Source organism: Colius striatus, chromosome 8 (genome assembly GCF_028858725.1).
Source record: "Colius striatus isolate bColStr4 chromosome 8, bColStr4.1.hap1, whole genome shotgun sequence".
NCBI lineage: Eukaryota > Metazoa > Chordata > Aves > Coliiformes > Coliidae > Colius > Colius striatus.
In genome coordinates, this window is record NC_084766.1 from 23,265,429 (window position 1) to 23,278,248 (window position 12,820).

A 12,820-nucleotide genomic window follows, 5' to 3' on the forward strand; every position below is an offset into this window, starting at 1 on the left:
TTGGCCCCTTACACTGTGACAATGCTTACAACAGGAAAAGGACTTAACAGAACTACTCTACTAAATGGTGTACCGATTGCTTAGCAACACAGTCACTTTGAGGTCTCTTGAGACCCTCAGAAACTGAGGGTTCCTCCAACTCCACAGGTTGGAACTGTGGCAGCACTAAAATGTCACCAGTTGGAAAGCTCTGCCACGCTTCACTGTTGGCACCAAAAGCCCCTTTCACAGTTATTTCCTTGTTATCATCTTTTACCCTAAAAAAAAATCTATCCTGCACCTGACACTACAGCTGACAACTGTCTGAAAGGCTATTTTTTTAATTTTTTAACTCTGAAATTGGTGGTATTATTCCTACTTTACAAATAAATAGAGAGCAAGTCAGGAAACATGGCATAAATCCAAAACCACATGAAACCAATTACTCTTCAGTCCTGTGCATTGCCATTTGGATGAAGTTTTAGATCTCTTGCTATTTGAAATTCCAACCAGAAACTGAAATTTTTAACAGCATAGTTTCAGGCACCAGGACAATAATGCATTTCAATTTGTTTCCTGTGTCTATTACCCTTGTGTGCTTGTGAGTGCCAGCTAAGTTTAGTAACTAATTAGACTGGAGTCACAGTTCCATTAGAGGCCTGGATCAGTAATTCACCAAGCAGGAAACAAAACATCTCTTGTTGAAATAACTGTAGCTTGAGAGATTAAAAAAAAAAAAAAAAGAAGTTCAAAGAAGAAGTCATCCAGTAGCTATCCAAACCTTGTTGTGTGCTTTTAGAAGCCACAAAATAGGTCACACTCAAATCAAGCACAACCTCTGGCTTAAATCAGTATTTAAAATCATCTGAGCTTTGACACTGCACTAACATATCAAAGATCATCCTGAACATAATTAGTAATTCCAATACTTTTTTTATTTATATTGAAACAAAACAGTTTCAATGCAAACACCATTTTCTGTTGTTCTCCATAAAGAGTACTATGCAGCTCCAAAACCATTCCTTCAACAAAGAACAACTGGGTAAGGTCATTACCAAGGAAGAAGCAAGCAGTAACACAAAAGATTTCATGCCCTGTAAAGAGGGCAGCTTATTGGTATAGTATAAAGAATCTTATAATACTGAGAATGCACAAAGGCCCAGAGTTTCCTCAGAGAGATGTATATAAATGAGTGCTATCCTGCTATTGCATAGTGGGAGGTTCAATGAAGGGTTAATGTACAAAAGTATCAATATCTTTGAAAAAGAGAAGAACTTTAAGTATTAGAACCAAGAACAAGACAGCTAGCTTGGAAAGATTTCAATATTACATAAAGGATGAACCCACTGTAGGTATTAGAATCTGCAAAAGCAAGCAGAGGTCAGTTTAGAATCCCTGACAGAATTTGAACTGGTACTGTTTAAAATGGAACCAAACTCTACAAGTGGTAAGAAGCAAAGCTTTGAAAGTTCCATGAACACTCAGAATTCGATAGCTATTTGACAAAATGCACACAAATCCCACAGTAGAACAATACATCTCTACCTCAAAGGGAAATGCTCTGGCTTTTCAGTTTTATGAGTTATCCTGGGACGGTCAATGGAAAACAGCTGATGCAACAGAACACTAACAAAGCACCATACTCCCTGCTTTGCAAGGATCCCCTAACTTGCTAGATAAAGAAATAGAAGGAATGGCCAGAAATCAGTGCACCCAGACATTACCCCACTTCACAACAGACAAGGCAGTGCACATTGTCTTCCTTCCACACAAATATCTCTACCTTCATCAGTCTTTGCAAAAAAAGTAAAAGTGTCAATGTTCAGAGCCACTCCTGACTGAAACAACTTTCACAGACTGTATAATTGTTTGTGCTGTGCTTAGTATTGTGATTCACTGGGCCTTAACAAGTACTGTTGAAAGAGAAGAGTTTAATAAACCTCTACACTGACAAGTTTTATGCAAAAGGGATACAATGACCTTGTATATCAGACAAAACTCAACTTTTGTGTCACTTAGTACTCCCACAGTCTTCCCAAATGCCCATTTCACTTTGTTCCCTCCCCTTAGTCTTTGAATCTCTTTTGGTGCATCTATTCACTACAAGTTCAGCAACTCCTAGAGTAGAAGGAAGGGTTGGGGCGGGGTGTGGGGGGGAAATGCACATTTACCAAAGGAGTAAATAATTCCACAAATCTTGTGCTTGAGTGTCAAATCTTGGAAACTTGTTAAGGGGCAAGGGATGGAGAATACATTTACATAAAATCTTAAGTCAAGCTTCAGAAGTACAGCAAAAAGAAACAGAATTAGTCACTTCCAGATGACTTTGGAACTTGCCTGTCCCAAACAGCTGGGAAAGGCAGGGAGAGTGAGCATAAAATCACTAGAGTTCTGCTGGCCTTTGATAGAATCACAGATTCATAGAATTGTTAAGGTTGGAAAAGATCAAGATCATCAAGTCTGACCACTAACCTCACACGGCCAAGCCCATCACTAAACCATATCCCTCAGTACCTCATCTATGTGTCTTTGTAATATCTCTAGGGATGGGGACTCCACCACCTCCCTGAGCAGCCTGTTCCAATGCTTAATAACCCCCTCAGTGAAAAAGTTCTTCCTAATGTCCAATCTAAACCTCCTCTGAAACAACTTGAACCCATTTCCTCATGTTCTATCATTCATTACTGGAGACAAGAGATCAGTCCCACCTCACTACAACCCCCCTTCAGGTAGTTGTAGAGAGTGATCATGTCTTCTCTCAACCTTCTTGTCTCCAGGCCAGCTCCTTCAGCTGCTTCTCATCAGACTTGTTCTCTAGGGCCTTCACCAGCTTCATTGCCTGTCTCTGGATGACGCTCGAGCACCTCAGTGTCCTTCTTGTAGCTCACTACAAGGGGCCCAGAACTGAACACAGTATTCCAGGTGCAGTCTCACCAGCAATGAGTACAAGGGGACAATCACATCCTTGGCCCTGTTGGTCACATTATTTCTGATATAGGCTGGGATGTGGCCACCTGGGCACACTGCTGGCTCATGTTCAGCCAGCTGTTGATTAACACCCCCAGATCCCTTTTGGCCAAGCCTGTATCCTTGCATGGCATTTGTTGTGGCCCAAGTGCAGGGCCTAGCACTTGGCCTTGTTGAATCTCACGCAGTTGGCCTCATCCCCTTGTTCCAGCCTGTCCAGGTCCCTCTGAACAGAGCAACTACATTAACAAAACACAGCAACAAGAAAAACATTGCATCTCTAACCTTCAAATATTGTGCTACTTCATATTCTACTTCTATTCTGCTACTTCCTGCCTTATGACTCTCATCTTACTTGTAGTACTGCACACTTCTAAGGTTCACTTATCCTTCTCCCCACCCTGAGGAAATATTGAGAACTATAAACACGGTTATGAAGACTGTAATTACAAAAAGAAAAAAGGTATTTGTATTAAAATGTAAAGAAACAGTAATTTTTAATACCTTGAACAGAACATGTTCCTAATTAAAGCATTTGAATTATCTAATATATGCTCAAAAAAATGCTGTATTAAAAAAAAAGGACATTAAGCAAGCACTCCTACAGCATGCAATGAGATGGTTGACTTAGGAGGCTAATGAATTAGTATAAACAATTTAAATTTAATTTAATTTAACAATGTAGAGCATTTGTGCACTGCAAAGCAACAGACAGCCATTTGTTTCTTCATTAAATCAGAGATAAAATTGATGATTACCCTTCCATGAATTATTTTATTGAAGAAGATGGCAAACAAATTTTGTATTTAGTCATAAAAGTTCATGGCTAGTTCCCAAACAAGTTAATGTAACCCGTGAAGGATCCCAATGAACACAACATAGACCAGCTGTGGTTTAGGGCAACACATTATTCAGCAGAAATAGATTCCCACATTTTAACAGTTAGTGAACAAATGTTTATACAGGAAAATAATATAGCATTTCAAATTTACTTTTTATTTCCACAAAACATAACTAAACAGCACAATTTACTATTCACAATCTCTAAATGTGTTGAAATTACACACTGAGATTACCAAGCATTTAGCACTGCCAGAAGTACTACAATGATTAAATTCCCTTCTATTTTATAGATAAATTCATGAACTTGCCTCAAAAGTGTTACCAGTGACATCAAATTCTGGTGGAACAAAGGCACCCTCTGGATCATCTTTGAAAGCAAAAGGAAACATGTCAGATTAGAAATTAATAGTCTTGCTTGTTTAAAAACCAAACCAATTTGATGACAGAAATTTAATGATGCACTCATATGTGATACAAAAGGAACTATGTATATAGCAGTGTTTTGGTTCACTTGTAGCACATGTTCAAAGAACTTATCCAAGTTTCTAGCACTGTAAGTAAAATAAAGTGCTATTTTCAAACCTAGTGCAAGAAGACACCATAATTTTCCTATGAAGAAACAAAACAGAGAAAATATCCCCAAAGAAATACATTTACCATGCCTAACCACTTCTTGCCTTCAGATGTTTATATCTGGACCAAGTGATGACATAAGGTGGTGTGGCTGTAGTTTGATTTGGTTAATATAACATTTTCATTCACTATTTTCCACTGCAGAGTTGGAGGATAAGGTTTCAAGCAGCAAAAACAACCTCAGTAGACTCTTCATCTACAGGCCAGCTTAGAACCTTGACCTTTCTGCTTGCATTGTTTTAATTATGATAAAACAGTTGAGGAAGCACATTCTTCAACTGTGTTGCTCAGCAGAGGCCTGAGCTACTGCAGCAGGCACTTCTGAGTGAAGAGGTGTAAGGAAGAAAGGAGCATCTTGAGAGACTGATGTTGCTGTTGCATCCAAGCAAGCATGTAGTATCACACTGAACAGATGTCATATGAACCCAATAAAACATATCAGGAGATTAAAGAAGTGCCTGACTAAAAACCTACTCTTCACATACGTATTCAACTCACCTAGTCTACCCTTATGTGAAGCCAATGGACAACTGACATAATTTACAAGCAAAGGCTGTAAGTTTCCCTTCTCAATAGGGAGAAAAAAAAAAAAGTATGCTCACAAGCACAGCATACTCATCATAGCTCTAACAGAACTTTTGTGCCTGCCTGTATTTTAGAAGTGAAATGCAAAATATTTTTATTATGAAGATACTAAACTCAGTCACATGGTAGACGGGACTATAAAAGACTTGTTTCATATATTCATATAGCAGAGCTACCAGGCATAGCTGACTGTACAGATGCTACTGACTGATACATAGCTCTTCAAAAAGTTTCTGCTTTCACTCAAAGAGAGTAGTACACAATTAATTCTGCACTCCCCATACACAACATTTTTTTTTTATATTTGGGAAGGAGAAGGGGAAGGAAACTAATGGAAAGATGATTTGTCTCTCCCTCTCTCCTAACTCATCACTACTGCTCCTTCTTTTCATCTCCATGCTACCTTTCCCTTTGATTTCCATTAGAACACTTTAAAGGCTGTCCATGCATATAATTTTTACCACTGGTAAAGCTCATTGTATTTTTTTAATATAATGTTTACAATGGAAATGTGTCTGATCTGAAGAGACAAGAAGATATTTGGAGCCCTTGGCAGACTATCTTATTGAATGTTTGTCACTTCAGCATCACAGAACGTGTAGGAAGCAGAACTGGCTGCTAAAGCACAGGCAACAGGATGTTCATTTCTCTCTCACTGGCAAGGAAATCCAGAGGTTATAGTTTTCTTCTGGAAAAATAAACCCATAGGCAACAACTGTAGAGGAGCAAAAAGGACAACTTCTCCAAGTGCCTATTTAATAAACTATATTTTAACCAAATAGTAACAAGATCTGAGGGAAAAAGGGAAAAGAAAGAGTCAAAGATACAGTGGAACGTGTTGGGGGAAAAACAGAATATATACATAACTTTATGCATTGCTAGGAAGAACACAACTTTCTATATAGAAAACTACTGAAAAGTCTCTTCCTCAGAGACGACTATGACTTCAGAGAACAAAATCTTTGTACATTTACTTTGCACAGGAATTTGTTATCCCACATTTTAAGCACTTGAATACAACAAATTCCTGGATCAATTGTTTGCCAGCTATTCAATTAGACTAAAACATTTAAGAAGAAATTTTTTTTTTTCCTTTCCCAGCTGCAAGCAAAGATCTTAGCTGTGGTGCATTTTTCATCCACTAGATTTATTCTCTTCAAAAAGTCTTTCATATACCTTTATGAACACAAAGCCATTTTTTTCTCTTCTTAATTTCAAGTTATGACAAACTCCTTAAAGGAAACAGATTCCACATTATCCTATTAACTAGGAATTAAAAATTGACTCTCATATATTTGAGGAATTTAACCACAGAACAAATACCACAAAAGATATATTTTCATATTTATCAATTACATTTTATGATGTTACATGCTTACTTGAAATGCTATCTTTGTTTCTAAAGGTAACAAATAGTAATTTTTTGCAGTTACTTTACCCCATTTTTTTTAAAAACACACCATGATCTGGATTTTGACTAAAAGAATGAACAGTTATTTTGATTTTAAAATAAATTATGTTAAAGAAAACATAACAAAAACTTGAACAGTTTTTCTAGTTACAAGCTGAGGTAATTTTCAAAGGACTATTAAAGAGATGGAGGGGTTTTTTTGTTTTGTGATATTCCTAAAAGGCTCAAGACAGACTCTTGAGATGAGTCATGTGAAAAAGAACAGCAACAATAGCATGCTTTTTTGTCTGTGCTGAAATCAGAAGTCATTATTTAAGTTAAGCATCCTCCCATTCATCTGCTATGATACTCAAAGATCTTACATGCCACTAGATACTGTTCTTTATCATATTAAAATTCATTTCTCAGTCAGTCACCACACTTGCCAAGTCAAAAAAATCTTGACTTTAGAAAAAAATAATAATCTTTTATTCAAGAGAGAGCTTTCATTTCTATCAGTGAATATGCACTATAATTGCCCCATTCTCTATGGCCACAATCAAGAGACACTGAATGACATTTCTCTAGAAGCAGAACATTTCCATGAAATGAGAACTGCAAGAGACTGTGAACGTGCTTTACATAGGTAGAGACATGTGCACACAGATAGAGTAACACATAACCTCTGGTGTTTAAAACAGATATATATTACATTCTCTTGGATAAGACTTAAAATAAGAAGGCTGTTCTAAGCAAACTCACAAAAGCCTTTGTTCATCAATCACAAGACTGAGCACGTAGTTTCACATGGACCTACACTCACCTATTCCTAAAGAAATTCTTGATCTCTCTTTATCTTAATTCCAAGTCTTAAGAATAGAATATAATACTTTTATACAGTCTCCCACTATGAGTTTCCATAGTTCTAAAACAAATGGCCTCGAAATATGAATACTTACCACTGAGCTGTTCCATAAAGCAGACATTGCCATTGGTGTTAAAAGCCAAAGTGTCAGGAGTGATGCAGAGTGTCTGGAAGATTGCAGAATGGGCAATGCTCTTCAGAGAGTGGCAACACTCCAGGCAAATTGCCCAAATGTCTTGCTCAGTAAGACAGCTATCCCGCAGTGACAAAATATCAGCAAGGGACACATTCTCCTGCCAAGATACGAATTCATAAATTACCCTGGATTTCATGACACTATTCTGTGTATCATAGATTACATTTGACACAATTGGCTACGAGTAATGTTTCCAGCAAGTTCTCAGACTTTCTAGGACACTGATTAACACCCCATGAAACACCAAGTGCATGATTCTGTTCTTAATGCAGAGAATGTCTTTGAGAAGCACAGATAATCTGAACAAAGGTATCACAGTATATTAACTTCAAAAAAAGACTTACTATGGGAGCTCTACGTAAGTTACATAAACACTGCATCAAAGTTAAGGAAACAGACCATTGCGATGTAAAAGCTGAGAGACTAAGTGGAAACATTTTGTTTAACCCATCTCTCCCTTATGCTCCCCCAGGTGTCTTCCCTGTTTCTGTGATCTGGGAAAAAGTACCTTCTGAATTAGCCTAAGAATTACGTTCCTGTGAAGTTTTCTGGTGTAGAACATTCAATAAACACTCAAAAGCCAAACCAGCTGTAGCAAAAGTGTTTAAACACATTGACTTAAACACTTTGTTTATCCTAGGCCTCCCTGTTACTCCCAGAGCTCTTAGTGACTAAAATAGTTAATGGACTTAGAAACTAAGTCACTTTCCTAAACTATAATTCAATTTTCTTTCACCCTCTCATCACAGCAAGGCTACTAAGTCAAAGTTCTGAAAAAAATGTTCAGAAACAATGCTTAGCTCAAAGCAGCTAGCCTTTTTATGCACATTCTTCAGAACACAAAACTAATGCATTAGCCATAGCTACAGAAATAAAGTTTTTATGAACTTCAAGGAATGACAAAAACATACACAAATAAAATATCAGCCCATTTGTAAGGAAAAATAAGCTCACAAAAATAATAGTATCTACAGAAGTTACTTGGAATTAAAGCTATAGCACTTAATTTCACAAAATATTTTCTCATTTATATGTAACAATTAAAAAGTACATTTCCAAATGTTATCAAACATACCTTGCATTGAAGATGTAGCTGCACATTATTTAGAATATAGAAAGTAGGCCACTGTCAGCAAAACAGAATGTGAAGTACCTTATGGCTTAGAAAACTGTAGTGGTTTAAACTTCTAATCCCATGGAAAATGCAGTTATAAATTTCTTTACATACCTCAGTACTGGAGAACATCAATGAATTACCATTTACAGAAGAGTTAACAGTTTGTTAACACATTATTCAGAGAATTGCATCCATCATGTCCTTCAAACAAAGGCCAGTCCCTAGTCCAAAACTTTAATTTGCTTTTTAGTCTGAATTATAATGCTTAATAAATATCAGGTGGAAAAAAAACCTCACAAAACAGGTAGGAAATAAAAGACACTTACTATTATTTGGGAAACTTAACTTCTGTTTTCAATATTCTAGTTTTCATCAGGAAATCGATTGATTTACTAATGCCAGCATTACCACAAGTGCCTTCAAGAACCCGGGTCATGGACTCTAGTGTCATTGACTTCAATCCTACATAATAATGAACAGTAAAAGCCCTTACAGTTCAGCTACATGAGACAAAAGATCTCAGTTTCTCTGTGCTGTACAGCACCATATGTGTAATGTGGCCATCAAATTTGAGGGTGGATGAGGAGGTTTTGTACATCTTTATGGGGAACCTCGTCCAAGCATAAAGGGCAATACAGAGCTTCCTGTGTCTGAAAAAACACATGACAAGGACAAAACGTGACCACAAACCTTTAGGCTTTGAAGCTTACCAAACTAATAGGTAGGATGAGGATAGCTTCCAGAGAAAAGACAAACTGCTTATTCTATGGCCAAGAAAAAAAAAACACGTAAAAAAAGATTTAAAAAAACCCCCAAAAAAAAGTTCTATGATCAAAACCACGAACCAGCAAATATTGTAGCTTTAACTCTCCTAGGAAGATCCAGCTAGGTGACACAATGGCATTTGCCATCATTGAAATAAAAAAACAGTTTCACTAATCAAGATGTAAAAATGAGGGGCCGCCAAGATGATCAGGGGACTGGAGCATCTTCCTTATGAGGAAAGGCTGTGGGAACTGGGGCTGTTTAATCTGAAGAAGAGGAGATGGCAAGGGGGATCTCATTAATATTTACAAATATCTAAATGGTAGGTGTCAGGAGGTTGGGACATCCCTTTTTTCTGTTGTGACAGGACAAGGGGTAATGGACAGCAGGTGGAACACAGAAAGTTCCATTTAAACATAAGGAAAAACTATTACACTGTTCAGGTGAGGGAGCACTGGCAGAGGCTGCCCAGGGAGGTGTGGCATCTCCTCTGGAGGTTTTCAAAACCTGTCTGGATGTGTTCCTGTGTGACCTGATCTAGGTGGACCTGCTTCAGCAGGAGGATTGGATGAGATGACCTCTAAAGGTCCCTTCCAACCCCAACCATTCTGTGATTGTGTGATTCTGTAATATGGACAAGAAGGACTCAATTTAGAGATCTAAAAGTCTCAACATTTAAGACAGCCTCAATATCAAATTCCACTCATAATCAGGACATGATAGAACTTCTTTTGAGTCAAACTTTGAGGTTGAGCTTTATAGCAGATATTACTAATCAGTAGGGATATCTACAGTTTAAACCTGCAAAACCACCTTTGTCTTGAGGTTACTTGAGAAGTAAACAAAATATAATGATGACCCCATGTCAGATAAACTTACCTTCCTTCCATGGGATAGGAAAGTTAGATAATAGAGAAAAATAAACACAAAGGGAAAAAAAAAAAAAGAAAAAAAAAAGGCCTATGAATGTTCCAGGACTTCCATCAGCTGAAGGCAAAAAAAAAAGCAAAACACCACCACATCACACAGCAAAACTTCCTCTTTCCAATCCTTAAAGGACTTGAAATTATTTACTCACAGAAACCGTGTATTTCTCAAATGACCACATTATCTTGATCCTAGTTATTAAAGCTGCTGTTGTGGGAAAGCAAGGCCCACGTAACAGAAAGAAGAACTGAAAACACTGAGACATGCACTTGACTAGTTTGCATCCCCAAAGCAATACAGAAACAAAAGCTTTCATTATGGGGGAAAATAAATTAGAAAGTTGTTTAAAGACTACAACACAGGACTTTCTGGCAAGCTGAAGCTTCTGGCAAGCCATGACTTCAGTACTTCGGACAACTGAAAGTTGGTTCACTCAAACTACAAGAAAACTTGAGATGCCAATGCCTTTTATTGTCTCGTATTCAGTAAAAGACACTTATAAAAGCAATTGCTGTTTAATAAATAGAAAAACTGAACTAGTCAGATAACCATGCTTTAATTATTCCCTTTAGTTCTCAAATTTGCCTTACATTTCCTTCAGAAAGTATAAATCTGTGCAGTAGCATATTATCATGCAGAGGAAGAGAGAACAGGAAGAGAAAAATAATTTGCAACAGACAACTTCTTAATTTTTAATTTCAGAATTTTTAAGGAGTGTAAGATGAAGAAAGTCCTAGTAAAGAAAGGCATTTGAAATACATCCTGACTCTCAGTATTTTCTACTCCTCAGCTCAGGCAAATTCCTGCTTCACCTACTGGCTTTCATAAACCACATACATCAGACACCGCCCTCATTCCTTATACTATGTATAGTGATACAAAGCACAGGCTTCACCAAATGACTAAGCAGCTGAGAGTTACAGCTGTCTCACACCCAAGCCTTTTTTGCCAAGCTAATTCACACCAACTTCAAAACAATCAATTCCAGAATCATGGAAAAATATGACTAATACCATTCATTAAATTCATTGAATCTGAAGAAAAACACTAGGTTGCCTAGGTACACTCAGCAAGTACTCTTCAAAGCAGCTTTTTTTTATTAACTTCCCTAATCATACATCATGCTTCTCTCAATAAAAGAGAATTCACGCGCCTGAAATAACTAAATAGACGAGGGAGGTGGAAATGCACAATCACAGTATATATTGAGGAGGTGAGAAAATGGGCTCAGGTGTTACTCTAACAGTAGCTTTCTCCCATTCTGAAGAAATACTCTAAATATTTGTGGAAAAAGGAGGCCACTGCCACCTTACTTCTATATTTTGCATGGGCCAGTCTGATAGGGCCTACTATACTGAACACTACAGATGACAGGAGGAAAAGCCAAACTGCTGAGCCATGAGATGACTTAAGAAAGCTGGAAGGGGCTTTTCATTTTAAACCCACTTTTAAATCCTTATTCAACTTAGGTTCTTGACATAGCAAATAAAGCTTGCAAGAACCAGCCTTGGGAACAAGTGCCTTACATACAGCTGAGCAAATACCAAAACATTTTGCCCCAAGGTTCACTGGGGAGTAAGGAACACATATCATGTAGAAAGATACAAAGAAAAATGGGCAAGGGCAATAAAAAGCAAGTGGAAAACCAAGTACAAATCCAGACAAATGTGATATTGGAACTGGGTTTTGCTACAGGTTATTTGGTATAACAACTGAACTAACAGATTTAATAGTTTGGATTTTAAAAATTATAACTATTTCTGAGTAACATAGGCCTTTTTACAAATGGCTGTAGAAGAATTTGCTACTGCTACTGGAAACACTAGTGCTCAGGTAAGAGATTTCCTTTCAGGTGTGACAACACATTTACTTCCCTGCTGCAGAACTGGCTGACCCACAGCCACGATAAGAGCTAGGACACACTCCACACTCGAAGCCCGGGACTTTGCTGTTGTGTGGAGAAGGTAGAGGGGAACGGACTAAACCCAACTTGGTAGCTAGGATGACCAGGCAGAAGAAAGCGAGGAACCCGCCGGGACACACGGAGAGCGAACGGCTGTGTCGAAGCGGCCTGGCCGCTGGCGGCGGAGCGAGGCTGGCGATCCCCCGAGCTTCGGCAGCCTACGGCGCCCGACGCAGCCGGCGAGCAGCCCTTACGGCGCGGGCAGCAGGAATGAGCCGCTGAGGCCGCCTCACCACAGGTGAGCGCAAGGGCGGCGGCTCCGTCCCGCACCTGCCTTACTCACCTCATCCTCCAGCAGCGTCGGCAGAGGCTCGAAGTCATAGCAGTTCACCTCCTCCTCCTCATAAAACAGATCCTCTGCGGCGCCAACCGCCTCCATTCTGCCCGGCGAGGGAGCAGAGGCTTCACCTCCGCAGCCTCCCTACGCGTCCGGAGCACGGCCCTCGGCCCCCGCCGCGGCGCATCCCCACACTCGCCTGCGGGCTGCCCGCGGCAGGAGGCCCGCGCGCCCGCCCCGCTTTAACCCTTTCCCCTCCCAGCAGGGCCTAGCCTCGGGGCGCCCCCTGCCTCTCCCGGCCGCCCGCTTAAGC

General features: G+C 39.0%; 1 protein-coding gene across 1 annotated transcript in view; it reads right to left on the reverse strand.

Moving 5' to 3' along the window:
• KNDC1 (kinase non-catalytic C-lobe domain containing 1) overlaps positions 1 to 12,609 on the reverse strand; it is a 63,281-nt gene extending 50,672 nt beyond the window's left edge. Inside the window, exons 1-3 of the mRNA XM_062001565.1 lie at positions 12,514 to 12,609; positions 7,357 to 7,555; positions 4,098 to 4,156 (exon numbers count right to left, since the gene is read on the reverse strand). Of these exons, the coding sequence (XP_061857549.1) occupies positions 4,098 to 4,156; positions 7,357 to 7,555; positions 12,514 to 12,609 (354 nt within the window). The remainder of the gene's footprint in view (positions 1 to 4,097; positions 4,157 to 7,356; positions 7,556 to 12,513) is intronic.
• Between the last annotated feature and the right edge of the window lie 211 nt (positions 12,610 to 12,820).